Source organism: Pelodiscus sinensis, chromosome 2 (assembly GCF_049634645.1).
Source record: "Pelodiscus sinensis isolate JC-2024 chromosome 2, ASM4963464v1, whole genome shotgun sequence".
Taxonomy (NCBI): Eukaryota; Metazoa; Chordata; order Testudines; family Trionychidae; genus Pelodiscus; species Pelodiscus sinensis.
In genome coordinates this window covers 112,791,742-112,817,821 of record NC_134712.1, presented here as the reverse complement: position 1 = coordinate 112,817,821, position 26,080 = coordinate 112,791,742, and the positions used below count along the sequence as shown (strand labels likewise).

At 43.0% G+C, this 26,080-nt stretch overlaps 1 protein-coding gene across 10 annotated transcripts in view; it reads left to right on the top strand.

Moving 5' to 3' along the window:
* Window positions 1-26,080, top strand: part of RREB1 (ras responsive element binding protein 1) — a 176,854-nt gene that overhangs the window by 96,124 nt on the left and 54,650 nt on the right. For all 10 annotated transcript variants that reach the window (XR_003087285.2, XM_006138792.4, XM_014581417.3 and 7 more), the window contains 2 exons: window positions 23,322-23,466; window positions 24,600-24,739. Coding sequence is in view for 9 of the 10 variants with exons in the window: in XM_006138792.4 (XP_006138854.1) it covers window positions 23,322-23,466; window positions 24,600-24,739 (285 nt within the window). In the remaining variant the exon portion in view is untranslated. The remainder of the gene's footprint in view (window positions 1-23,321; window positions 23,467-24,599; window positions 24,740-26,080) is intronic.

The following is a 26,080-nucleotide window of genomic DNA, read 5'->3' as shown; positions in this document are numbered from 1 at the left end:
ACCTTAAAAACTAAGAAACCTTTCGAAGGCTTTTATTTCAGTGCACAATTTCAGACTGCAGCAGCTCAAAGAAAGTTGCAGAAATCTCACGCTGTAGTAGTGTAGTCTGTCATTGCAGAAGATGATCTCAGACTACCTACAGAATGAAATTCTGCCCCTATTGCAGCAAATGTAAGTTTTGCCATTGATTTCACTGAGGGCAGAATTACAACCTGAATGTTTAAAGACATTCTGTTTTGTGATAGTTAATTTTAAAAGTCCACAAAAACTCAAACCCCTGTGTTAGAGGAGCAAGCAGATGATAAATGTCAAGAGAAATTACTGTGTGGCACTATAATGCACTCAGTATCAAAAGGTTTATTTTGCACATTGGGTACATCTGTCTCAAGCAAATATTTCTAGTTAAAGGCAGTCCAAAGCAATTTCTGTTATATGTATTTCAAACACATCAAGTCCAACAAGCCATACACGAGCATTTGATTAAAAAATGACTTCTATTTACCTCTTGGCACAAAGTTTTTCCAGGCACTCTTCAGATGTTACCATGCCTGCAGTTCAGCATCACCTGTAACTATGTTTTGTCTGTGAAGGGTCAGGCAAGTCCCCATTTCCTAGGATTGCACAATTTTTCTGGTTTTCTTTTTAATATTACATAACAATAATATTTTAAAAGATAATAAAACTATGCCAAGTGGAGAGGAGAGAGACTGTTTACCCTTCTTGGCAGACTCCAGTTGTTCATAGGTGGTGGCCGGAGCAGAGATCATGCTGGGGTATCGCACAGAGTGGGAGCAGCTAGTGATACTTAATAGATCAGTGATTTGTGGACCTGCTGTAGAAGAAAAAAAAGGTAATTTTGAATGTCCCTTGGTCTGCATTGGAGGTCTTTCCAGTACTGTACTGTATTTACCTAAAAGCCATTGAACAGGGGGAGGGGGAAATCCACAGACATGTGAATGCTGCATGTGTATATACAATGTTTTTTGTTTCTTTTCTAAATTAATTAATTTCCAGCCCTTTAATTGGCCTTTCATAGCTGTCTGTTTTTTATACTAACCTGAAGTTATCCTAGCCTCCCTCATCGCCTGTCTGGCTGCTTTTACATTTTTAACCTGATGTGTAGAGCAGTGGTCTCCCAGCATTTTTAACCACAAGATCACTTTTTTAATTTAAGTGCAATGTAAGATCTACCTCAAACCCAAATACCCTTGCCCTTCTTCCTTCCGGCCTCTTCTCTGAGGACCTGCCCCTGCTCCACCTGTTCTCTGAGGCCTCACCCTGTGCACTCCATCTCCTTTCCTCCCCCATCCTCACTCACTCTCACCAGGCTGGGGTAGGGGGTTGGGGCACAGGAGTTGGTCTTGGGCCAAGGGATTGGGAGTGTGGGAGGGGCTCTGGATTTAGCCTAGGGTGGGAGATTGGGGTCCAGGTGGAGTTTATGGGTGCAAGCTCTGGGAAGGAGTTTGGGTGCAGGGGGACTAACTTCTTGGTATAGGAGGAGGTTCAGGGCTGGAACATGGGTTCAGGAAGCAGGCTCTGGTTGGGTACCATTTAACTGAGATACCTTCTGGGTGGTGGAGCAGCGGGCTTCAGGCAGGTTTACTCGTGCCCTGGCCCTGCACCACTCTTGAAAGCAGCTGGCATGTACAGCAATGGCTCCATGTGCTGCCCCTCATCTACAGGCACTGAGCCCACAGCTTCTACTGGCCACAGTTCCTATTATTGACCAATGGGAGCTGCAGGAGCGGTGTCTGCAGGCAAGGACAGCATGTGGAGACCCCCTGCTCTGCCTTTCTCAGGGGCTGCAGAGACATGCCAGCCACTTCCAGGAGTAGCAATTACCACAGGGATAACTACTCCAGCCACGACAGGTTAGGCATTTTAGAACTCAGTACTCAAAGAATTAAATGTAAGCGTAAGAAAGAAATGAAAATTATGAAATGTACAGACCAGCCACAGAACCAAAAGTAACGCACTTTGCAAGCAGTAAAAGTAGTAACAACCCGAGAGTGAAGAACAGTGTGTGTTTGTGAGAATGGCAGAGTGAAAGAGATTCATATTGCCAAGCTCCCGCCACCCCCTTCTCTCTGTGGAAGTGGAGGGGAGGAAGGATACCCTGATATCAGTGTCCTCCATTTCCTCCCTCCCATGTCCTGCACAGCAATCAGGAGGCTCTTAGGGGGGAAACTCTAAGGCAGAGGGCAGGAGCAGCATGACAGTGGGTCAACTGAAGTACCAGCACTTGATAGCTTTCCAGCCAAACCAGTCAGGATAACCTGTCAGAGGCTGCAAGATCTACTGGTAGGTGACCACTGGTGTAGAAGCTATCATTCTCAACCTTCGAAATAAATCTTCTATTTCTTTTGTGAAGGAGTCACAGCCTCTGATTTATTACAGTTCTTATTCTGTCATCTTCCTTGACCCTACGTCCTCTCTGCATGAGGACAGTCAAACCAGTGCTACAAGGGTAGCACTGTTTCAGCATCAGTTCTGAAGCTGAAGTGACAGCTGAACTGGATGCCTTTGGCCCAGCATTCTATGGGGGGAGCAGTAACTGTTCACTCGGCAGATTGAGTGAGGGTATCTTTGAAAGGTCTCTGTCACAGCTACCAGTCTGCTCAAAATGTCCTGCCACTTTGGAGTTCCATACTGGAAGGTACACTCTACAGCCAGAAGCACTGGGCTGGCATGGAGCCTTCATTTGGAAGAGCAGTTCAGTTCAAGGAACAGCAGTGAGTGATAGACACTGAAAGGAAGTTAATTTATTTTACTTTTCTTATTTCTCTGAATGAGGCACTGACTCAGCTGAACTGCTACACTACACTTGATGGGAGAGGGTTGTTGACGTGTGTGTGTGGGGGGGAGGGGGGGCATTCCTCCTATTCTGTCAGGGAGTAGAATTCCTTGAGAGAAAGGAAAGGTTGCTATCAGCACAGAAGAGTGCCTATTCCAATATGGGTATCTGCAGAACACTGAAAAGAGTGGGTTCATTGTTTCTTATGTCTTATAATGTCCACAACCTTGTGGAGGAGTTTGTTGTAAAACTTTTTCTTGAAAAGAACTAAAGAACTATATTTCAAAATTGGTTGAGTCATAAACCTGAAAATGCAAACTCTCTTATTGGCAGAGTTGAGAGGAGTGCGCAGAATCACTGCTGTTTAGAGCATGCAGATCCACACACATTTGTGCTAGAATGAGTGCAGGCAGGGTTTTACTCTCATTCATAGTGAATTGGGTCTATGCTTTCATATTTTAAATGTTGTAAAGAGGGCTTTCCTGAAAGCTGAAATTCTTTCTGAAGAAGTCTGAAATAAGTGTTGGAGTAGATAAATGTTAGGAGAGTATTTTAATCCATGCTTTTGCTCTATCTGTATATTATTGGTGTCCAATAATTAGCAGATTAAACCCTTCGGAAAGTCTCTCGGCTCTGACAGTAAATTGAAATCTTAAAAAACACACAAAACAAATAAATTGCTCTGTTAATGTAATTTTGATGCTTTATTAAAGGAACTTGGATTGTCTAAAACGGCTTGCCTGACTTAATTCTGTGGTCAGGTTTTGCTGAAGCAAAACTTGTTAAGGACTCAGTGTAGAAGATGAAAATATCCCTAGCGCTTCCCCAAAATAGTTTTTTCAGGATGAAGGGTCATTCTTACCTGGATCCTCTTCTAATGTTATGAGTAGGATGGCCTGTACCTATTTTAAATGGTTTTTTTATCTGTTAAAAACATACCTTCTATAAAACTTGAAGTTTTAATAAAATGTAAATACCAGAAGATAGGTTTGATACATACTGGCTCCTTTCTTGACAGTTTCTGGATGCTGTTAAAGATTCTATAGCATGTTTAGAAAAGAATGGTGGACGACCTAGGTATTTCAACGAAAATATTTCTCCCATACAGTTCATGCATGGAAACATTTTGAAACTTAAGTAGAAGAGCAGAATTACAGGAGCAAACTGTTACAAAGATTCTTGGTCAAATAAAGTATTTTTCTTTTTATTTATTTTTTTTTAGTTCAGTAGGCACTTCATCCTCATAGGCTTTTTTTTCCCAGTGGCAAACAATTTCCCATACTTTTTTGAAAAGGATAAAGTAAGCATGCAGTGTCATTACTCTTGCTGTTTTTGTTTTGGGAATGGTACAGTTCTGGCTCCTAATTAAGATATTTTTCAGAATCCATCCCTCCCCACTTTTGTATGTTATGAGCACTTGAAAGCAGCTTACATTTAAGATTTGAGTGTATACATTTTTCATTAGTCAATGAGTACACTTTTGTGAGGTTTGCAAAACTTTGGTTTAAAAATGAGTGAGAGCCACATACTGTCCCTGAGAATAAACCACATTTCCTTTACTTTTTAAAAACATAGTTACATGCATCAGGTGCAGATGTGCGTGTGTGCATATACCTTAGGTATTTGCACGCAACTTTTGATTCAACAAACACTCCTTATGACCCTGCCAAAGCCTCCTTTCCCTGCAACCCACCCAGGAATTCCTCCTCTGCTAATTATGGAGCTGAATCACTTCTGATATATTTTATGTGAGAGGTAGATACAGTACACTAAATAGCATACAACTTCAGAGCATGCAAAGTCTGAATAGAATGTGTACAATCCAATTACACATGCTGTCTTGTATTTGTTTGTTTTTTAGACAGCATGTTGAGAGAGGCTTTTTGGCTCTATATAGTTAAACAGTGACAAGGTTTCTGTTTTTTGGAAAGGGAAAATGCAGTGGAAGAATAGAATGAATGTAGCATAGGAATTTGACATTGAAAACTCTTAGGCAGTTTTGAAAAGTTCAGCCTATATGCCTTAAAAATAAGTATGTAATATATAACATCAGATTTTCTCACATCATCCACGATTCAGATATTTTGGACAAACAAATGAAGGTATTAAAATTAGCATCATACAAAATACTATATTTTGACATTATTACTGTGTAATATAGTCAAATTATATTTTCTGTATGAACATAATGAATTAGCTGACCTTTTTGAATTTAAAATAGACACTGCAATGCATTAGATTCTCCTTTTTATTTAATTTTAGATCCACTCACACTAGGATGAGTCCTTGCTTAGCTCCTGAGAATGTTTGGTTTGCATGAAAATAAAACTGGACAGTATTCCTTAAACTGAACTGGTCTTGAACTCAGTCTTATGATGAATGTAGGATAATTGGCCAATATCACAGTGCTATGACATTAGCATATGAGAGAAGATAGTTTTTGTTCAGTACTTGCAGAAGCCCTAATTCTTGAGCACTGCACTGTTAGAATTAATTGTTTCTGAAGTAACAGATGATTTTAATTATAGTTGCAGCAGAAAACTGACACCCCACACATTTGATTTTCTTTTTAATTTAAAAATGTGTTTTTCTTTTCAGTATTAGACTGTGTAAATATAGTGAAAGCACAGACTGGGTGGAAACGAACACTACCAGCAGATATGTTCTGGGTATCTGGGCACCTATTAAGATTCAAAGTGAAGGAGAGGAAAACTGGCAGTGTTGTGAACACCAGTAAAGCAGAAGGCGCTAATGCCACTAGGTCTCAATACATACCCATCAATCTTGCTGGTCAAGGATCAATAAAAACTGAGCTTATACTTTAAAAGTACACAGAGAGAGAGTCCCAAACAGAAAGATTTGGTTATCTCCCTGCACAAGAAAGAAATTTCCACTTCTCATAAAGATTCAGAAGATGTGAATTTTTTTTTGCTTGCTTAATGTGGTGTGGATTAAATTGCACCTCTGACAATTGACAATATCACCTTCCTCCTCAATTTCTATTAAAGAGCCATGAAGAAAGTTGACACAAGGCCTAATTTTGAAGTTTGATTAGAATCCAGAAGAGCAAGGAAGTTCAGGCCTCTTCTGTCCCTGAAGATAAGTGAGTCAAGGAGACAGAGACAGAGAGTGTGTGTGTGTGTGTGTGGTCTCAGACCCTCTTAATCTACGTAAATCAGATCTTGCTTATTTTAAAACTGTCTAACACTTTAGTGCTCTGCTGACAATAGGTTTGATTTTTCTGGTTTGGATGTGTGTGTAAGGAGGAATATGATCTGGAATACAGAGGTAATGCCAATTTTATCAAAGGCAATAACATAACTCTCCATATAAAAGCATGTATTCAGCACAGCTGAGTGCTTCTTTGTTTCCCATGTCACAGTTCAAATGAGAACATGCCACAGCAGATTCTAGTCACTGATCACTAGGCTATTTTAGACCTTTATCTTCATAAGTACCTGCCCAGGAGCAACACCTGCTTTAGGGTTTAGTATTCTGTCTGCTCAGGAAAGTTGCCTACACTCTCCATCTTTAACATAAGGCTGCAAGACGCAAGAGAATTCCAGGTGAGCAAGCACTAGCGATTTAGGAATATCTTTGGGCCTTGGTAGCTGTTTGTTTTTTGCTTCAATCCCTCATTATAGGATTTTTAACATTTTAAGAATATCTGTCAATATGCCTTATTGCTGAGTTTGAACAAGGTGGAACAGGTGAGGAAATAATAGATTAATATAGGAAGCGCTTAAAATGTGAATGGTTGGGAGGTTTTATAAGAAATGTTCTCTGCATGTTGGAATATTCCCTTACATCCTGTGGGTCGGGGAGTATGTGTGCAATAGTATGTAATGTGAAGGGCTTCTCCCGTTGACATAGCTACTGCCTTTCTGGAAAGTAGAGTGTACACACCAATGGGAGATGGTCTCCATCAGCATGTTTAATGTCTCAGCTAAACGCTACAGCAGTGCAGCTGCAGCCTTGTAAGTGTAGATAGACAGACGGTAAGAGAATGAGGAAGAAAACTTTTTTCTGTGTCTTAAATTGTGTTTGTGCTGGCTGTAGTTCCACCTTAACACATCTAGCTTTAACCTCCCCAGCCCCCCGTATGTAAGCTGCCCAACCTGTTCAGGTTTAGCATGCTGAAACTAGCAGACTTCAGAATATATGCACTTATTATCAGTTTCTCCTTTTTAAAAAAATGGCATTCATTAGCAATAAATGGTCTCTTGGAAACAGAAGAGGACTAGAGACAGAATTCCCTCAGCATTTGGATTAGTGAAATAGCTGCAATAGAACCCTGGCATGCTCATTTCCCCTCTGTGCTACTTGTCTGCATGTTACACCTAATACATAGGTGGTGGGTTTTCACTATGGGGAAGATACCTGCTTATGTAAACTGATGGTGCCATTATATATTAAATAGGTGGGTTGTGCTTGCTAAACAGATATCTTTTTGTCTTCCATTGCAGGATACATTGGTGTTCTTGCCAATCCAAGCTGAGAGAGTTATGTTCTCATAGGGCCTTACCCAAAGCCCAATGAAGACTCTCTCTGACCTCAGTGAGGTCCATGATCAGGTCCATGGGTGGTAGGCGAAGGTAGGGCTGAGGGAGGAAAGCCTCCAGCCCCGCCCCCACTCTGCTGAGCCCCTCCCCCAGCCATGGGGATGGAAAGTGAGCGGGTGAGCGTACGCTTGCCCCAGCCTCCCCAGCACCAGAGGAGGGAAGAAGGCATGCAGCACAACCCCAGCCTACCCAGCACCGGAGGAGGGAAGAGGGCATGCAGCACAACCCCAGCCTCCCAGAGCGCTGGAGGAGGGCATGCAGTGCGGCCCCGGAGCACTAGGGAACGTGGAAGACACGCGGCGTAGCCCCAATGACAGAGCACTGGGGAGAGATGAGGCCATGCAGCTTTAGCCTCCCCATCCCAGAGCATGGGGAGGGCAGGCGGTGGGGGCAGTAACACTTCTCCCCCAGAATGTCTAGGCCAGGCGTTCTAGGGACAGAGTATGGGCAAAGCCATGCCTGGCGGTTTGGGAAGGCAGAGCCTTCCCCTGCCTAGGCTATTGGACACTCATGATCAGGTCTATGTCCAATAACTCCTCTGAACAAATTCTCTAGTATGTCATAGAGAAAGCTGTCCTGGGAAGAGGAAGAGGCAACTCTCTGTTCAGGGAGAGAAACCCTCCCTGCTGTTTTAAAATAGAGGCACCTGTATTATTTTGGCAGGCGACACCTCTTCAGTGGCAAACATAGCTGAAAGTGATGATGAGATGTATCAGCAGTCCAAATCTTCATCCCAGTTCATAGCTCTAGAGCAGAAGTTCCTAAACTGTGGTCAGTATTCCACAGTGCAATGTCTGATGACCCATAGAGAGGAGACTAATTCTGTGGAGCTGAGACTCCTGTTTCTAGCTGCTAAGTTTTACTAAAAAACAGCTAAGAAACTCATTAAATATTTTCTTAACGTTACTCTCCCACATAGGCAATTGTGTTTACCGCAAGGATGCTATGTGATCACAAATGGAAATGGGTGAAATAGGTGGGCCACAGAATCAGGACTGGGAGGGAAGGTGGTTCACAAGACATTCCTCTCTTATGATGTGGTCTGCATTTCCTGCCCTCTTTCCCCCAGCAATCAGTACCACTGATTTATAAGGCTGACATGATAGTGCAGAGATCTTGTTTTGTCTAGAATGTGTTTTTGTAATATAGAGCATTTTCTTTGAGATTTTTTAAACATGTATTCCCTTTGTAAAGCACCTTCAGCGTTTCTGTGTACTATTGTTTTCTTTTCTATGCCACATAATATAACAAGTTGATCAGTGCTGTTTGCCATTAGCAGTGTTCACTGGCAAATGGATTAGGCTGAGTCTGAATCTGGACACATGTTGCTCCTCATGTTTGTTTGTTTTTAATGAATAAAAGTTTACCTGAAATTTCTTCACTTTTTTTTAAAGAAGGGTAATACTTTTTATTTTCTTTGCAGTGCACTGTATTTGTGCTGGAATTAAACCTGCTTTCTTCTTAAGTTATTTTTAATGGGAATATCTTATGATACTGTATTGAATGCAAACATCCAAATATGAGGGTCAGTAGGTAGGCTTATATTATATGCATCTGTGGTATAGCACAAATAGGGATTTCTTACATAGCTTGCAGAATCAGGGCCATTGGAAAAGTGAAATGAATGTGTTTAAACTCTATCCCTCAGTGAGCAGAGCTTCTTTTATGTGCAGAGTCACCGTATGTATGCCATTTGACATTGTTAATGTTGCACAGCCCGTTCCTGCCAGGTGCCTCTAAGATATTTGGGTGGAGCAGCATTGGGAAGTTCACCCTGCATTTCCACACTCTCTCTCTCTCTCTCTCTCTCAAACTCTGCTTGTGCAGTATGTGATTACAATTGCAAATGAACCTCTCTTCCCCTTTGGGAAAACTAGGCTCCCACTAGTGAATCACTTCACTTTTACAGCAGCATCAGGCATGTGGTTTTGGAATAGTTGCCTCTTTTCTTCTTTCCTTTTTTTCCCCCTGAGGTGTTATGACAACACTTTTGGTGGAGAGAAGGGATAATGTCAAGCAAAGATGGGAATGCATTTGTAGCCATCTAAACCTGTTTGAACTTGTTGCCTTTGGTATAGCAAGTTAGTTGTTTAGATACTTGCTAATGCAACATATACAGAGATCTGCTTTACGGAAATAGTTCTTTCTCCTTTTTGTAGATCTCTCTCACACAGGCACAAATTTCTGCTATTTTTTATTCTTGGCAAAACAAAATATTCTCTTGGATAAAATTACTAAAACATAAGTATGTATGTGCGTGTCTTACACTCATAGCTATAGCATGCATTGGCATACTTCAGAAAGCTTTATGTTGGGATTGACTACAATTCACAGGCTTCACTGGTATCTCCATCAAGGAATTTATTAACCAGAATCTGAAATTAATCATGAGCAGCTTTTGCAAACTGCAAGCTTTCAGATTGACTTGATAGTTCTAAACAGTTATGATTGTGATCATGATGATGATATCTGAAATCGTTGTTAGGGTATCTTGGTCTTTGTTTTGCTCTATTAAAGCTTATCTGGGCAGGATATAGAGTTCTCTTGGGGGGTGGCTATCAAATGCACTCCCCCAGGAACTAAGGACCATCACAAACCTCACCACCTTCTGCTTTAAGTGTAAAGCACATTTCTTTGACCCTGCCTTTTCTAATACACAGATAACACTGTGTGTGTTTGCATGTACATGCAATTCAAAATAAAACACGCATTTCTCCCCCTGGGAAGAGGATGAGAGACGTGGGCAGTTGGTGCAGCTGGGGCTGGGGGAGGCAGGCCTATAGCCTTTCTTCTGCTGAGGCTCTGCCCCCACCATGGAGAGGGGAAGAGTGTGCATGCCCCAGAATCCCTGGAGCAGGGAGGGAGGCACCTCATGGCTGGTGCCTCCCTGCCCCTGGGAGCAGCGGGAAGAGAGGTGGCCACATGGCCCAAGCTGACCCAAGCCTCCCAGAGCACCAGGGAGGGAGGCAGCTACATGGCCCAAGCCACCCTGGAGCACAGGGAGGGTGGGCGCTACAGGGTAGCATCACTCCACCCCCCAGTATACCTACATCAGGCATTCTGGGGGCAGAGTATGCATGGGGCCAGGCTGGCAGTTTGGGAAGGCAGAGACTTTTCCCACCTAAACCACCAGATGCCCATGATGAAAGAACAAACCCTTGGCAGATGTTAGTTATACTATTTTATACGCTTTGGAAGTCATTCAAGTCCTACAGTGATGAGAGCAGTATAAGAATCTATATAGAGTAGATACTAGTCAATTTTAGATTATTATCTGTATTATTGTACTGCCCCAGGAGTCCTAGTGATGAACAAGGACTCCATTGTGGTAGGTACTGTACAAACACAGAACAAAGAGACATCCAAGAATAGACTTTAACCTAAGGTTTACCTCCGCCTTGCATAGGACTCTTTCAGGAAGTGACCTTTCAACCATTTGAAGAATCTGGAACTAGTCTTCCGGATGAGCATTTTTTGGCCTGGCAGCCTTGCTAGTGTTTTGAAGGGATATTAATCTAAGGTTTTCCCTAGCCTGTTAGGCCCTGATCCTGCAATGAGGTCTGTGCTGGAGAAATTCAGAATGCTCCATGTGGATAAAGGGCTTCACTATGCATGGAGCTCAGTGCAGGATCAGTCAAATCGTTGTACAGGTTGGACCTCTCTAGTCCAGCACCCTCAAGGCCTGATGGGTGCTGAACCAGAGATTTTATCAAACCACAGGAGGTTAATATTATCTAGCTGCATTACCAACACTTCCACTGCTTACTGGATTCTTAGAAGGCATTTAGGGGTAAATTAGAATTATATCACAGCACAGAACACAGAGAGCCAGGACTGGTGGCTGTAAACAAACTTCATGGGACTGTGGCCACACTGCATGACAAGTGGTCATCCGGCTAACTAAAATCATGCCGGGCCACAGATATTGCTGTACTAGAAAGTGCCAGACACTTCAAAGTAAACCTACAGCCCAGTGTGTTCGTTCTCTCACACGAAATACCCTACATGTTTATAGCCATGGTTAACTGCTCTGAAGTTAGAGCAAGCAAATGCTTCTAACATAACTCTTCCCTGGCCTGTTTGCCACAGCCATCTTTTCTGCTGAGGTCACTTTGCTCCTTTGTATTGTGTTAGGTTTCTTATTAGCTTTGCTATAGCCACACACATTTTCTGTCACTGTGAGTTGCTCCTTGCCTGTCCAAGCCATTAATCATTCAGCACCACATGCATACTTGAAATAAAAGCAAAATCTCAGCATTGAAATCTCTCATCGGTGTTAGTAGAGTTTTTACAGAGTGGTTGGAGTTTTGGCATCAGAATTTCTCTCAGTTTTTGAAGAAGTGTTTTGGAAGGATAAGAATAGTGACTGTTGTTACTGATAAACTGTTAGGAAAAACAAAACAAAAGCCCTTCCAAATACCAGTCATGTTTCATTTCAGAATTAGCTGCATCTTTCTGATCCCAGTAACTATAGCTGACAAAGTGTTGAATGAATTAGACTCTCTTAAGTAGTGACTGCTTGTAATTATTAGGAGTGAACATATATTGTTAATACAGACTGATGACTCTGTGTTCTGACAAACAAACTACTGCAGGTTTAACTCCAGGATATAGTGTTACTGTACTTTGGAGTTAAGCTCCCGTCATCTTCACAAGACTCTGGGGGAGGGCTGACAGTTTCTTTGTATTGATTGATGACTCCTGAAAACACTGCTGCCCAAACCTATTTTGTATTTGTTTGGGCTTTCCCCCCTCTTGCTTCAAATGACTGAAATGAATCTGTACAGTGAAATGTGTTTTGTCTTTTTTATAGTTTTTAGGCCACTTGGATAAAGTTAGAACTGCCAAGCAGAGTGAAATGATGATAATTGCACAGATGTTTTCAGCTGGAAATGTGTCAGAATGGGTCCTGGTTTTGATATGAATGGAATTAAAGTTGGCACTCTGCTGCTTTTGAGCCACTTTCCATCCTGTGGAAGGACAAAAAAAAGTGTAATGGTCCAAAATCTGGCCTGTCTTAAATCCTTAGCACTTCATTTGAATTTAATGTGGATGTAAAGTCTTGAAACAGGCCCCTTTTTATATAATTTGTATTTTGAATTGTAAATATTTCCTCTTGTAGATTATTGAAAGTAGGTGATTTTGATTTTGTTTTGGTAAATTTATTAACATAAACTAAGAGTACAGTGAAGGTAAGCAGAGAAAAGAGGTATCAGAATAAGCAGCAAATCATACTTACAGTAATTTTTCAGCTACATTATAGTCAGGGCAGCTGGACCTGCTTCACATCTGACCAGTTTACATCTCCACAGAATGATGAGCTTTGTCAGTTAGTAGATGTTGGAGTGTTTTTGCTCTGAGGAATAGTTTCTGTGACAGAAGTGGTAACTCGTGAAAGAAGCCATTTTGAGCATGTCTGATTTCATTCCTCACTATAACTGTTTACTGGAATATTTAGATAGTTATATATGCTGTAGTAATACATGACGGTTTTACTCTTGTTTTCAGATCGATGTCAGATGTGTGGCACCATCCATTTGATTTTGAGATCAGGTTGTGGGATGGCATTTAGAAATTGAATGAGGAGAGAAAAGGCCTCTTGTAGTTCAGTGGGATGTATGGCATATAGAGGGGTAAAATGAAGAAAGCTGTGGAGAAGTGGTATGGAATAATGTGTAGACTGTGAAACCAGAATGTGATACAGCCGCTCCTCGAGTTGCGAACGGTCGAGTTACGACCATTCGCACTTATGACCAAAGCTCCCATGGAGTGGTCGTAAAAGCGGTGCCTGAGTTACGAATGCGACCCGCACTTACGAACAGCGCGGTCGCGTGTAATTCAATGGGGTCCGAGTTACGAACAGTTCGAGTTATGGACCAAGTGTTGGTCCGTAACTTGTTCGTAACTCGGAGAGTGGCTGTACTGGCAAACAATCAGTCTGGATTGGTGATGGCCAGATTTACTTTCCTCCTCTGTGTTTCCAGAGCAGTGAGGGGAAGTGTATTTTGCCTATACACTCGCCACGCTGTGCTTAGCAGTTAATCGGGATTTTTGAGCCTGGGACTTTCTCAACCATATCTCACTGAGAGTGCCTCTTGGATTTCCTATGGATTTGCTGTTCTTCTTTAAGCAGTGTCCCTATGGGTGTTCTTCATGAGGAGGTGTGTGCACCTGTGCATTCTTGACAGGTGATTTTTGTCACATGGGTCCACGAGTCCATAGCTGTGCCCTAGGCACCTCAGTGGGCATATTGGAACCCCTGGTTCCTCACAGCAACCTGTTCCACAGGGCCCCATTTTGAGGGCACTTGAAGCCTTGTTCCTCAGGCACATCTCACAGAGCAGCCAAGTCCTTCTTCACCAAATGAGGCTGCCATGCCTTTTGCACATCTTACCATGATGATTCAACATGAAACGGGTATCAGACAATATACAGATTCCATTGGTGGAGATACAGGAACCCCAACATTCCTTGTCAAACGTCCTCCATACATTTCCCCAAGACAAGATTGCTGTTTCCAGTAACTATGCTCTCTTGGCGCCAACACACATGCTGTGGCAAATTTCTGCAGCTGTCCTGCTTATGTGCACAGGGCTTGACGAGAAGTATTCTATTCCATGTAGAGGTTTAGGGATTTTTTTTCCCCTCTACACCCAACTCTGGTGGTTGAGGCTGCTAAAAACCAAGAAATAGACAACACCAGTGCCATTCAACATCATCAGACAAAGGGCTGAAGTGACTGGACCTTCTGGGTCACAAGAGCTACTCCTCTGCATCTTTGCAGTTCAGAGTAGCCAATTCCCAAGCCCTAATGGCGTACTGAGACTTTGCAAACAATTCTAAATTCTCAGCCTTTGTTGAACATCTGTCTTAGGATCAGAGGGGACAATTTCAGGCTCTTGTTACAGAAGGCCACACAGTTGCCGAAGCATCTCTCCTGGGCTCACTCAGTGCTCTCAATACAGCTGCACATTCTGTGAATGCAGCAGTAGTCCTGCTGAACTTCCTAGTCACCGTTCCAGTCTTCCTTGGGAGGTGCAAAATACTGCAGAGGTGCTTCCTTTCAGGGTCCCAAATTATTTGGTGACACCAAGGGATGGGTCCCTTCGTTCTCTCAAAGAAACTAAAGCCACCCTACAATCTCTGAGTATCAATGAATCTACAACAAAAATACGGCAGGTCATAGACAACTGAGTGACCTTGCCTTGTTCACTCCCAGCCCACAAAACTAGCTTGGCCCTCCTCCTTGGCAATCTCCCAGTCAGCGATATCCTCAAAAACATCCCTTTTGACCCAATAGTCAAGGGTCATGAGCAACCTCCCACTCCAGATTTTATGCTACACCTCACCTTCTGCCTCGTTTATAGGGATCATCTCTTCCATTGTCTTCCTCCCTGGGAGCTCATCATTACCTGAGAGAGAGAGATCCTGTTGGTGTTTTTTTTTTCTAGATTACCCCTTCAGTTCAGCTGTGGATCAGTCCCCCCCTTTGGAACTGCTGTAGGTGATGTTGGTGTTCTACAATCTGTACTAAATCCAAGTTCTCGGCTTCCCTGAGAGCTTTGAGGGAGGTACTGCTCTGAGTCACCTGATGTAGAGCACTCACGGGGGGGGAGGGTGCGCGCACGTTCACCCTCCTCCCCCTTTGCCTTGGAGTCTCTTGTTAGACTTTGGGGGTTGAGAAGAACCTTGGCGTGATAGTGGGTCTGCTTCCTCCCTCTATATACTCGTGCTGGAGTGCGATAGTCTGTGGGGCCCTGGCACAAACCTGCAGACACTGCTGACAAAAATTGCCAATTAAGAGTGCACAGGCTCTCCTGACCTGGAGCACCCAGAAGGGCACCCATCTGGAAAAACTCCAGTTCTTGTACCAGGTAAATAACCACTCCTTCTTTTGGTCAGACCAGCCTATCCCAACTGGCAAGCAGTCTCACTTGTGCTGCAGAAGTAAGAGAAGGACTCCAACCGCGGCTGTTGGTCAAAGGCCACAGTCATCACCCTTTTATCCTGCTACACCCTCAGTCATCTTTGAAGGATAGTCCTCCTGCCATGAGAGAATTTCAGTCTTAAGCTTTCCTTTCAAACTGACACACTCTGCATTTTCTGCACTTCCCCCTGAAACTTTAGGCAGCATCCTTTCTAGAGGTCAGATCAGGAGAAATAGGAACCACTGGTGCAGGCCTTTTTGAGGTGTTATTTCTATAGCAAAGAACCTTTTTTCGGTTGGGGGCCGCACACCAGTGAGAAGCAAAAAAACCCAAACCAAAAGCTCACTAGCCTGGCCCCCAAGTGAGAAGAAGAGACTCATCTCGCTCACAGGCATGCCAGGGCTCTGCTCAACTCCAGTCTGGAGATGGGGGGAGCACCGAGACTGAGACTTGCCACAGGACTGGAACGCAGGCGCTGGCTTGCCCCACTGTGCATAGAAGCCCTGAGCCTTGCAGTGGGCAGGGCCAGATTAACTCTTCTGGGGGCTTTGGGTTTATTAGATTTTTGGCCCCATCCTTAGACTCCAGGGTGGGCCAAAAATGATGGGTTCAGTATTTGGGAGGGAGATGTGGGTGGAGGTAGGAGGGGGTGGGTTCAGGAGGGGGTGAGGTCTCTGGGTTCTGCAGTGGAGCTGGGATTGAGGCATTTGGGGTTTAGGAGGGGGATACAGGCTGGGGCCAAGGTGAGTGGTCTCAGGGCAGGAGATTGGGGTGCAGGTCTGGGAGGGAGTTATGGTGCAAGAGGGACTCAGGGCTGGGGAGGTGGGATCTAGGAGAGATCTAGGGTGCTGGAGTGGGCTCTAAGTTGGGGGTGCAGGGTCTGGGAGGGAGTTAGGGACTTAAAGGGGACTCAGGACTGGGACAGGCAGTTGGAGTTCAGGTTTGGGAAGGATTTAGAGTGCACGAGGGGGCTTCGGGCTGGGGCAGGGAATTGGAGTGTGAGGCACTTACATGGGGCAGATCCCGTTTGGTGGGGCAGAGACAGGTGGCTGTAATTCCTGGCCATTGGGAGCTGCTAGAGGTGATACCTGAAAGCAAGGAAAGTGTAGGTCCAGCTCCGGCAGGGGGAGAAGGGGTGTGTTGGAGGAACAGCAGGGCACACAGCCACCTCTCCTCACACACCAGGGAGGGCTAGCTTGAAACACGGGCTTTAGTGGCTGCAGCCTTACGCCCCGGGCTAAGGGGACTCCCCTTAGCCTAGACCCCAGGGCCGCACCACTAAAGCCCCTTTCTTAATTTGACTCTGGCTGTGGGCCAGATCAAAGCAAGCATGGGGACGGATCCAGCCCATGGGCTGTAGGTTCCCCACCCCTGCTCTATGAAGTATTCACCCAGTGTCATCCCAACAGAGCAAAACAATCCCAAACACCCTCAGAATAACAAAACTAAAGATTCACTTTTTTCACTCTTTCTTCAACGGCAGCAGCGCTGGATTACTCATGTGTTACTATCCTGAAACCATATATTGGGGATCAAAGTAGGGCTGAAGATAGAGAAGGAAAAGCAGTTTTTTGAGCTGCAGCATCTGTCTAAATATGATCCTTAGTATGCAGTTGCCTGGGGATGGGGGATGGAGGTCCAGGGGACTGGCCCTGGGGGGAGAAAAGGAAGATGACACTGATAGAGGGCGAGGTAAATAAAAAGCACTAAAACAGTTGAAAAATACCTATCTTGCTAGGGGATTGACTCATAAGATTGTGGCATTATCAGATAATCTTGACTCACTTGTGGAATTTTGGGAGGGAATAAGGCAGGGATGTTCTTGCACAGAAACTTGCTTCAAAAACTTGGTGGAGAAAGATATCTGCATTTTTTGCATAGCATTTTTAAAAGCTTAGATGTTGGAGATGGAACAGACCTTTTAAGATAATCAGGTCCATTCCCCTTCCCTTGCAGGATTATTTCCTGCAAATGCCTTTTCTGATGTTTTCTTTTCTGGTCGAATTTTAAAAATTCCAAGTAATCAGGCTTCTGATTCATCCCATGGTAGATTATTTCAGAGACTGATAACTCTCAGTGGTCCATTTACATTTTCATTTCCCTAATTTAATCCCATTAGTCCTAGTTCCACCCTCATGTTCCAGCCTGTGTATGTGTGGGCATGCACATGCTCTGGCTGCCTACCTAAAGCATAGTTTTGAGAGGGCCTGTGTGAAGTACCATATTTCTCATGTGTGTTTGGGTCAGATCCACAGTTAGGCTATGTCTACTCTACAAGATTTACGCAAAAACTGGTGGAGCATCCACACCTCAAGCGCGCTTTTGCACAAGAAAATCGACAGAACAGAGGGCTTTTGCCGGTAGGGTTATTCCTCTCTCCATGAGGAATAACTCTTTTTTGTGCTACAGCTCTTGTGCAAAAAGGTAGCTGTGAACACTCTGGATGGGTTTTTGTGCAAGAAACCCCTTTCGGCAAAAGCACAGGTGCTCTGATGGCCATTCTGTGAATGGCCATCAGAGCTTTCTTGCGCAAGAGTGTCCATGAAGTGTAGACACTCTCTTGTGCAAAAGCACATCGCTTTTGCGATGTGTTTTGAGGTCTGGACGTGCTTTTGCGCAAGAAGTTTTTGCGGAAGAACTCTTCCACAAAAGGCTTTTTGGTTAAAAACCCTGCAGTGTAGACAAAGCCTTAGTGTAAATTCACTTAGCTCCATTGATGTCAATAAAGAAATGTCCCAGCTGAGAATTTGACTGGCCCTCCATTTTCGCTTCAATACCTACCCCTAAAAGAGGCCAATTTAGAGCACCTTGGTACACTACGTTGTATCCTAAATTAGTGGTTTGAAATACAGGCAGTCCCCGGGTTACGTACAAAATAGAGACTGTAGGTTTGTTCTTAAGTTGAATCTGTATGTAAGTCGGAACTGGCGTCAGCCGCTGCTGAAACTGATCAGTTTCAACCGTGGCTGAATCTGGATGCCAGTTCTGACTTACATACAGATTCAACTTAAGAAACCCAGGCGTCCCCAAGTCAGCTGCTGCTGAAACTGATCAGTGGCTGATTCCAGGAAGACTGGGGCAGAGCAACTCTGCCTCGGGCTTCCTGTAGTCACCGCTGGTCAGTTTCAGCAGCGGCTGACTTGGGACGCCTGTGGCAGAGCAGCTGGGGTGCTGCTGGGTTGATCCAGTAGCGTGGCTCCTTGGCGCTACTGGAGCAACCCAGCAGCACCCCAGCTGCTCTGCCACAGGCGTCCTGATTCAGCCGCTGCTGGTCAGTTTCAGCAGCGGCTGAATCAGGACACCTGGGGCAGAGCAGCTGGGGTGCTGCCGGGTTGGTCTGGAGCGGCGCTGCGGGACCAACCCGGCAGCCCCCAGCTGCTCTAACCCAGGCGTCCTGGTAGGCAAGAAAAGCCTGGTCTGCTGGGGGGGAGGGGAGAGGGCACTAGCTGCACCCCCCCCCCCCCCCAGCAGACAAGGGAGACGGGGGTGGCGGGACCGCCCAAGTCCTCCACGGCTTTGCTCCGTCTCCCTGGTCTGCTGACCTGGGAGACGCGGAGCAAAGCCACAGAGCACGCGGGCAGCGGGACAGTCCAGGCGCGCCGTGGCTGTCCCACTGCTGGCGTGCTCCGAGGCTTTGCTCCCCGTCTCCCTGGTCTGCTCCCAGACCAGGGAGATGGGGAGCAAAGCCACGGAGCATGCCCGCAGCGGGACAGCCCAAACGCGCCTGGGCTGTCCCGCTGCGGGCGTGCTCCAAGGCTTTGCTCCCTGTCTCCCTGCAGACCAGGCGGCGGCTTTGCTCGGGTGTCCCTGGTCTGCTGGGGGGGGGTCCAGAAGCTTTGCTGGACCCCCCCAGCAGACCAGGGAGACCGGGAGAAGCTTTTCTCGCCCTGAAGGACACGGGTGGCGACTCGCCGCCCATGAGCTCCGGGGCGAGAAAAGCCCCGTTTGTAAGTGCGGAGCCGACATAAGTCGGGGACTTCCTGTACAGTTGTCTGTTTGAATATCTGCTTTTCTGTATTATTTTTGTGTTATCTTTTGAAATGTCCTATTGAGCTTTAGAATTAAAAAGCCTCATTTAACTTGAACGTATTTCTGAAGATCACACTGACTTACAGTCACAGCTTTCAGAGTCAAAGTATGCCAGTGTTGTCACACCAAAATACGTTGATATAATCACAGTGGGAAAAGTACCCTGCTTCAGCCCAGCTTCATGTCTGTTCCCTGTGCATCTTGGCTAGCTAACGTGTGAGGCCGAGCATTTTGAATGCTACACATAAAATGTCTAATCAAAGAAAGCATTTCTAAAGGAGAACAAGGCAACAAACTACACAGTTAAGAAATTTTAAATGACTTAATCTACACTTAAACTTAAGTCAATATAACTTAGGCGCTCAAGGCTTAGGTGTTTTGAAAAGTCCACCCCAGTGAGTGCCAATTTAATTCCTGGTGTGGACACAGCTAGAGTTTACAGAAGAAACCTTCCATTGAGCTAAATATCCTTGCTTAGGGATGTAATGTTTCTACAGCAATGGAAAACCTCCCTCTATCACTATAGTGCATGTCTACTCTCCAGGTAGCTATGCCACCATAGTTCCCAAACTGTAGGTGTGGCTTAATGAAGGGACCATATTTTTTTAAAAAAAGTTTGTGAATCTGTTACAGTTCAGCACAAGTCAGATGATGGTGTTTACTGAAGGCATACTGAACTGTGATGTCCCTGCTGCAAAGCAAAAGAGATGATGATGGTCTGTCCTTTGTACTGGTCTGCTTTATCTTGCTGCTTCCTTATCTTAGGTTGTTATTCTAGCAATCCTATTTCTCTGCACCAGCCATTCAATGCAGTGCAACCTGTATAACCTGTTAAAGAATAACTCTGTTCCTTGTATTCTAGGGGCAGATTGTGAATTTATTTGAGAACTTGGAATCTGCTGCTTTTGTTTTTTAAATGATTCCACACAGAAAGCTGGCAGAGTCTGTGATGTTTGACCAGTACACTAAAAAGTCACGGGGTCTTCCTGTTTGACTCAGAAGTTTGGGACTGTTTCCCTTCAACCATACAAAATTAAAATCTGAACAAAATTATAACCATTGTGCTATTGGGACTGATTTTCCTCTCACTTGCATTCATGTAAACTATTGAAACTAACTGGGTGTAGTAATAGTGTGAGAAGATAATATGGCCCTAAGGAATATTTTACACTTGTGGCTATGAATAGGAACTATGCACACTTATCAGGGATATAATAGAATCTTTAAGATGAGTTTTTTCATATTTTCTTTTAAAGTACACAGTTTTTCTGGGGAGGTTTGTATTGTATGTGTGTGTTTAATTTCTTGCTTGTACTGACTCTCTGAAAAGACACTGGTCAAATAATGTTAGCTATGTGTCAGTCATACTGCCAAAAAGTTAAATATACTGGCCTAATATAGGTGTGTGGGCAACACGGATATCTGTAACTCCCTTTCAAGCTTGCCTATTAACTGGAAAACTACCTTAGAAAAAGTAAGATCCCTCACCTCTTCCAGCTTATACCTTGCCAGTGAATTGAATTCTAAAGTACTCACTCTTTTCCCCCAGTTGTTTTTTCAAGCTTCCCTTCAGTTATTGCATAAAATAGTGAATAAATTGTTCAGTTCTTCTTCTGTGTTTCTATATGAACATAAATAACTGTTCTTTATCCTATAGAGATGTATTAACTGTAGAAAGATCTGGGATTGGCTAGATCAGGAAACTAGAGCAATGCCAAAAGAAAATAAACCTGGCTGGGGAAATGTGACTGGCTTCAGTGCACTTAGGCATCCTGCCTGTAGACTTTATTGTTGTCTCATTAAAAAAAACCAAAAAACCCAAGCTGTTCTAAAATAATGAAGAGAATGAGTGAATTTACTAGACTGTGCAAATCTGGAGAAGCTGTTTTGAATATTTGCCATATGTATGAGCGAGGAACTTATCTGCTCAGTTTTGGAGTAATTGCACATCCTAAAGAAGGGGCAACACTTTACTTTGCTGTCTAAGGTACAGTTTGGGTTCTTGGGTTTATTTTGCTGTGCTCCATTGGAGTCTTATCTTACCTTGTACAGATTCCTTCCCCTGAACCCTGGTCAGCATAGTTTGTGAGGGAGGAGCTGTGCAGAGTCCAGGCTCTGCCCATTCCATGTTCTGTTGTGTAGCTGTTTTCCCTCACTTCTTGCCTATGCTTTAGCTGATGGAGGGAGACAAAGCAAAGGAGAACTGCTGTGTGGATGCAAAGGGGAAGCCGCAATCTTTCTCTAGGGAGGCCAAACCTTGTGAAGAGTGTAGTGTCTCTGATTTCTTTTGGCGCCTTGTGAGATTATTTTGGATCTTGCACCTGTTTTAAATTAACATAATTCTATTGACTAAACATGGAGTTACTCCTGATTTTACAGCATTGTCAAGGCCCTAGCTCTTTGTGTGGCTGTGAGTTGGGGGTTCAGATGTTGTGAAAAGGAAATACACATATGTAAAACATATTGGCTCCGATTCATCCCACTGGCTTTAATGGAGTCGCAACGGGTCAGTTTGATTCATTATGTTATCTTTGCATATCATGCACCTGGCATCTACAACGAACATTAACCTTTGAATTTTGGGTGACTTACATATAGCCAGTCTTCAAAATAACTGATTGTGTTTTAAAGATTGTCACAGCATCCAGCCTGTTGCAGGAACATACTAGGTTTATCTAAATTGTAAACTTTATTACAATCAAATACAGTTGTGCACAATTAAGTTAAATGGTGCAATGTTGATCTCAGCTCATGGAGCAAGGTGCCAAAATCCCATTAGAAATGTGTTTGGAGTTGCTGTGCCACCTCCCATCCATAGGTTCATTGGAAAATCCCAGTCTTTGTGACCACTATAGACCTGGACAAAACTGCCTTTTGGTTTGTCAGCAAACAATGACTAAACCAATAGATGTAAAATTTCCAAATATACCCTAGTGATTTAGGAGCCCAAGTTACAATGAACTTCCCATGAGGCATAAGCACCTAAGTTGAGTGGGTTTTTTTGAATTTTTTTTCCCAGAAGCTCGTACGGAAGTAAAAAGTTAGGTACAATGTAAGAATTGCTTTTATAAATGGTACATTTCCTATACTGAATATAGCTGTATGTATTCAGTGCATCTTTTACTTGTTTATAATGTCCTTTATGATATGATGTTTCGTCTTTCTCATTCAAGGGTCTCTTAGCATGTTGCAAAGATGGATGAGTATGATTTCCATCTTACATATGGGGAAACAGAGGCACAAATTGCTCAAGTGATTTGGCCACAATGACACGAGTTAATTGCCTGGGTTGCCATCCAGTGATGCGTGTTCTATAGTAAAGGCTTTGGTTAACTTGCAAAGTCAAGCTAACTTTCACTAGGGGAACCCAATTCTGCATTTGATAAATTAGTGTCTGTAACTACATGATTGGTCTTAACTTTAACATGCATCTGTGCTTTTTATAAACTACTCCTTTTCAGTAAAATACAAGCTACTCTTGCTGTTTTGGGTGAAAATTTTTTTTTTTTTTTAAATAGTGATGTGGGAGTTTACAAACATGCTTGGGGTACTGTTAGCAGAGTTGGAAGATACATACAACAGAATAAGACTGACCTTGTTTTATAAGTTTTAAGCTATAAAAAAAATCAAACTGTGGGCGTAATATTTTCATTCATGTATGGGATATGTTTACAAGTTTTGTGATGCTTCCTTCGACACTGTGATGCCATTTTTCAGCTGATACAGATTCTGGCATAGGAAAGAAGGGCAACATGCTGCATGAGTGAATTTTAAGGGCCTCATCTTGCAAACACTGTAACAGGAGTACTCACAATATGCACTCAGTAGTAGCATGTGTAGGATCAGGCTCTACATTATGTGTTGCTTGAAAGGCACAATCCAGTTTATGGGAGCTGTGTTTATTGCTTAAAGTCAAATATTGTGAACATATTTTGGATTAAAATTATGCTGAATTTCAGAATCCTGACCTGGGTGCTGAAAGAGTGTCTTCCTCTTTCTTCTACTTAGACACATGAAGATTCACGAGAAGGATCCAAACAGCACTGCAAGTACAACTCCCCCATCTCCTCTGAAGCGCAGACGATTATCCTGTAAGAGGAAACTTAGTCATGAGCCTGAGACAGACAGAGAGGAGCGAACCCCAGCAAAAAAGGTTCTTTAAAATGCATGTTGCAAAATCTTTTTCTGACCGCCTTTTGCCCCCATTTTGATTTCTAAGTCTCTTGCCTTGTACATTTACCTAATTGTGCATAAAAGAACCTACACAGAAAACAATGTCAGGATAAAATCATAAATATTTTAAAAATACCAATGCATAAATGTCTCGTTTACATTTCACTTTTTAAGTTGTTTTTTCTTTTTGTATTTCAATTTGGAGAAAAAAAATTAGATGGGGAAGAGGGAGAATAAATTCCCTCATTTAGGTTGAAACTCAGCATGATATATGGAGGATTGAGTTATTTTTTTGATAACCTTAACAGTCTTGAAAAGCCTTTATCACTCAAGTCACTAATATTTACTTTCAATCTTGACAATAGTTTAAATTTTTTCTCTGGAAAATTTATAGTCAGTTTGTAGTTCATTTTACATTGATTCTCCCATACTAGCATATTGCTGCAATGTTTATTTTTCAGACATTGCAAAAAACATGTATTCATTTGAAAAAAATAAGTTGCCATTAGCATTTTTAAAATAAAATATTTCTAATGTACTTAAGCTTCATAGCAGCTTGCTTATACAGAATATAAACTCAATGCCAAATTAAATTTGACAGTGAACCTTTATGCTCTTTAGGCTAGCAACAACTCAATGTAGACATCTCTTGTTTCTGTTCCTTCTTTATTTCCTGTAATTAGAATATGTCAGTAGAAACCATGAACAATTTTACTGCTCTTCTCTGGTCCGCTCGAGTTAGAGACTGGCAGTGATTCATTGGCATAAATAACCTAGGCTGACAGCCTGGTTTGTGAAGTGGGGAGGGGAGGAGTAATGTTGTTAGTGAACATCACACTCACATTTTTCCTATTTAAGTAGTTTATAAATTGTTTAGCTCTCATAAGAGATGATGATCTGAGGCGATGGGGCTGCACCTTCTAAAGAACTAGTCAACATTTAGCTCTTGTCTCTTATTGATCCTGCAGCGCCCTGTCAGTCTGTGAAGTGAGAGTCATTTTCAGTAGCCTGTAGCAAAGTCATGGGCTGTTACATTGTGACAGGCTCTGGAGTGCATGTTTGCCTCCCTGCTTGAGTCTAGTCCTTCTGACCTGCGTTTTCATCTGCCTGAAGGTTGTCGAGGAGGCTCAGTCCAGTGACGTGGAGAAGAAGGCTGAGGAGGAAGTTTATCATTGTCCCGTGTGTTTTAAAGAATTTGTATGCAAGTATGGGCTGGAGACCCACATGGAAACCCATCCTGATAACTCACTGAGGTAAGAAATAGGCCTGGACTTTCTCCCTGTTACCAGAGGGTTGTGTGAGAGGCTCGTTCCACCCTTTACACTGTTAACAATCTCCGTTTGTGGTTTTGAATGTTTAACCTCTCTGCCCCAGACACTTCTTCTGAGGATGAGGAGCAATACAGATTGTCTCACAGGGGCACTGTGATGCTTCCATGCTGTTTGCAGATATGGCTGGAAAAGCTGGCAAAAATGAAAAATTTGATCTAACATGAAATTTGTAAAATTGTAACCTGCTCTATGTACAGAGTTCTTTGAAGATGAAAAGTATGTTATAATTTTTCATTAGGGATGTTAAATACTGTGTACTTGAATAATTATGTAACTGCATCAAGTTACACAGCTATTCAATACTCCTGGGAGTGGGGCTGGCTGCCAGCACATTCCCGGCCCCACTCCCATGGAGCGCCCTAACACCCCATGATGCTGCCTCTGATACAGAGGCAGTGGGGGGGAGGGATGTAGTCAACAGGATTAACCAATAAGACCAGGCTTATCAGTTAATCATATAGTTGACTACACATTGACATCCCTAGTTTTAATTATTAACTGCCTTCCCTCTTTGGGTTGGAGGGTGGGAGAAGAAGGAATAGATGGAGAGGATGATTACAGTAACTGATCATGCAGAAATAATTTTTGTTTTAAATTAGATTGAATAAGGGCAGAAGATTTCCCATATATAATTAGTAACCATATAAGAATGTACACTTGTTTGCTTTACCTTTTGAAATGTAAAATGTCAAACAATTGTTAAAGAACAATCTTCAGTTAGACAGTTTTTTAGATGTCATCTCATTAGGTTAAGAAGATTTTATTTTTTTTATCAGAATGACTGCTGTGACATTTCCTGTTTTTATAACAGAAAAAGGTAAATCCAGGTGCATGAGCACATAAATAACACAGATTTCAAGTCTGGTTTAAATACTTCTAAATTAAAAATCTTCCATGTAAGAACAGCAGTTAATCAAACTATGAGCATTAGCTTCATTGTAAGTTGATTTTTATAAAGCATCTCATATTCCGAGTATTTGGACACCTTTGTTGACTCTTTACCCTTCTGGAAAAAAAAATCTATTTCTGAAGAATTGTTTTTCTATTGGCTGGTTCAGAGCAGGGTCTGAGTGAAATTTTATTTGTTAGATCAAATAGATCGTATTGCATGTAAATTTAAAACCACATCAGATAGTGTCCAGAATTATACTATCACTCCATCAAAATATATAAAAGATGCTTAAAAGGAATCACAAGCATTTGTAGGGGAGAGGGAGGAAGTCCAGTAAATATTAATTAGGCGGAATAGAAAATACCAAGTGA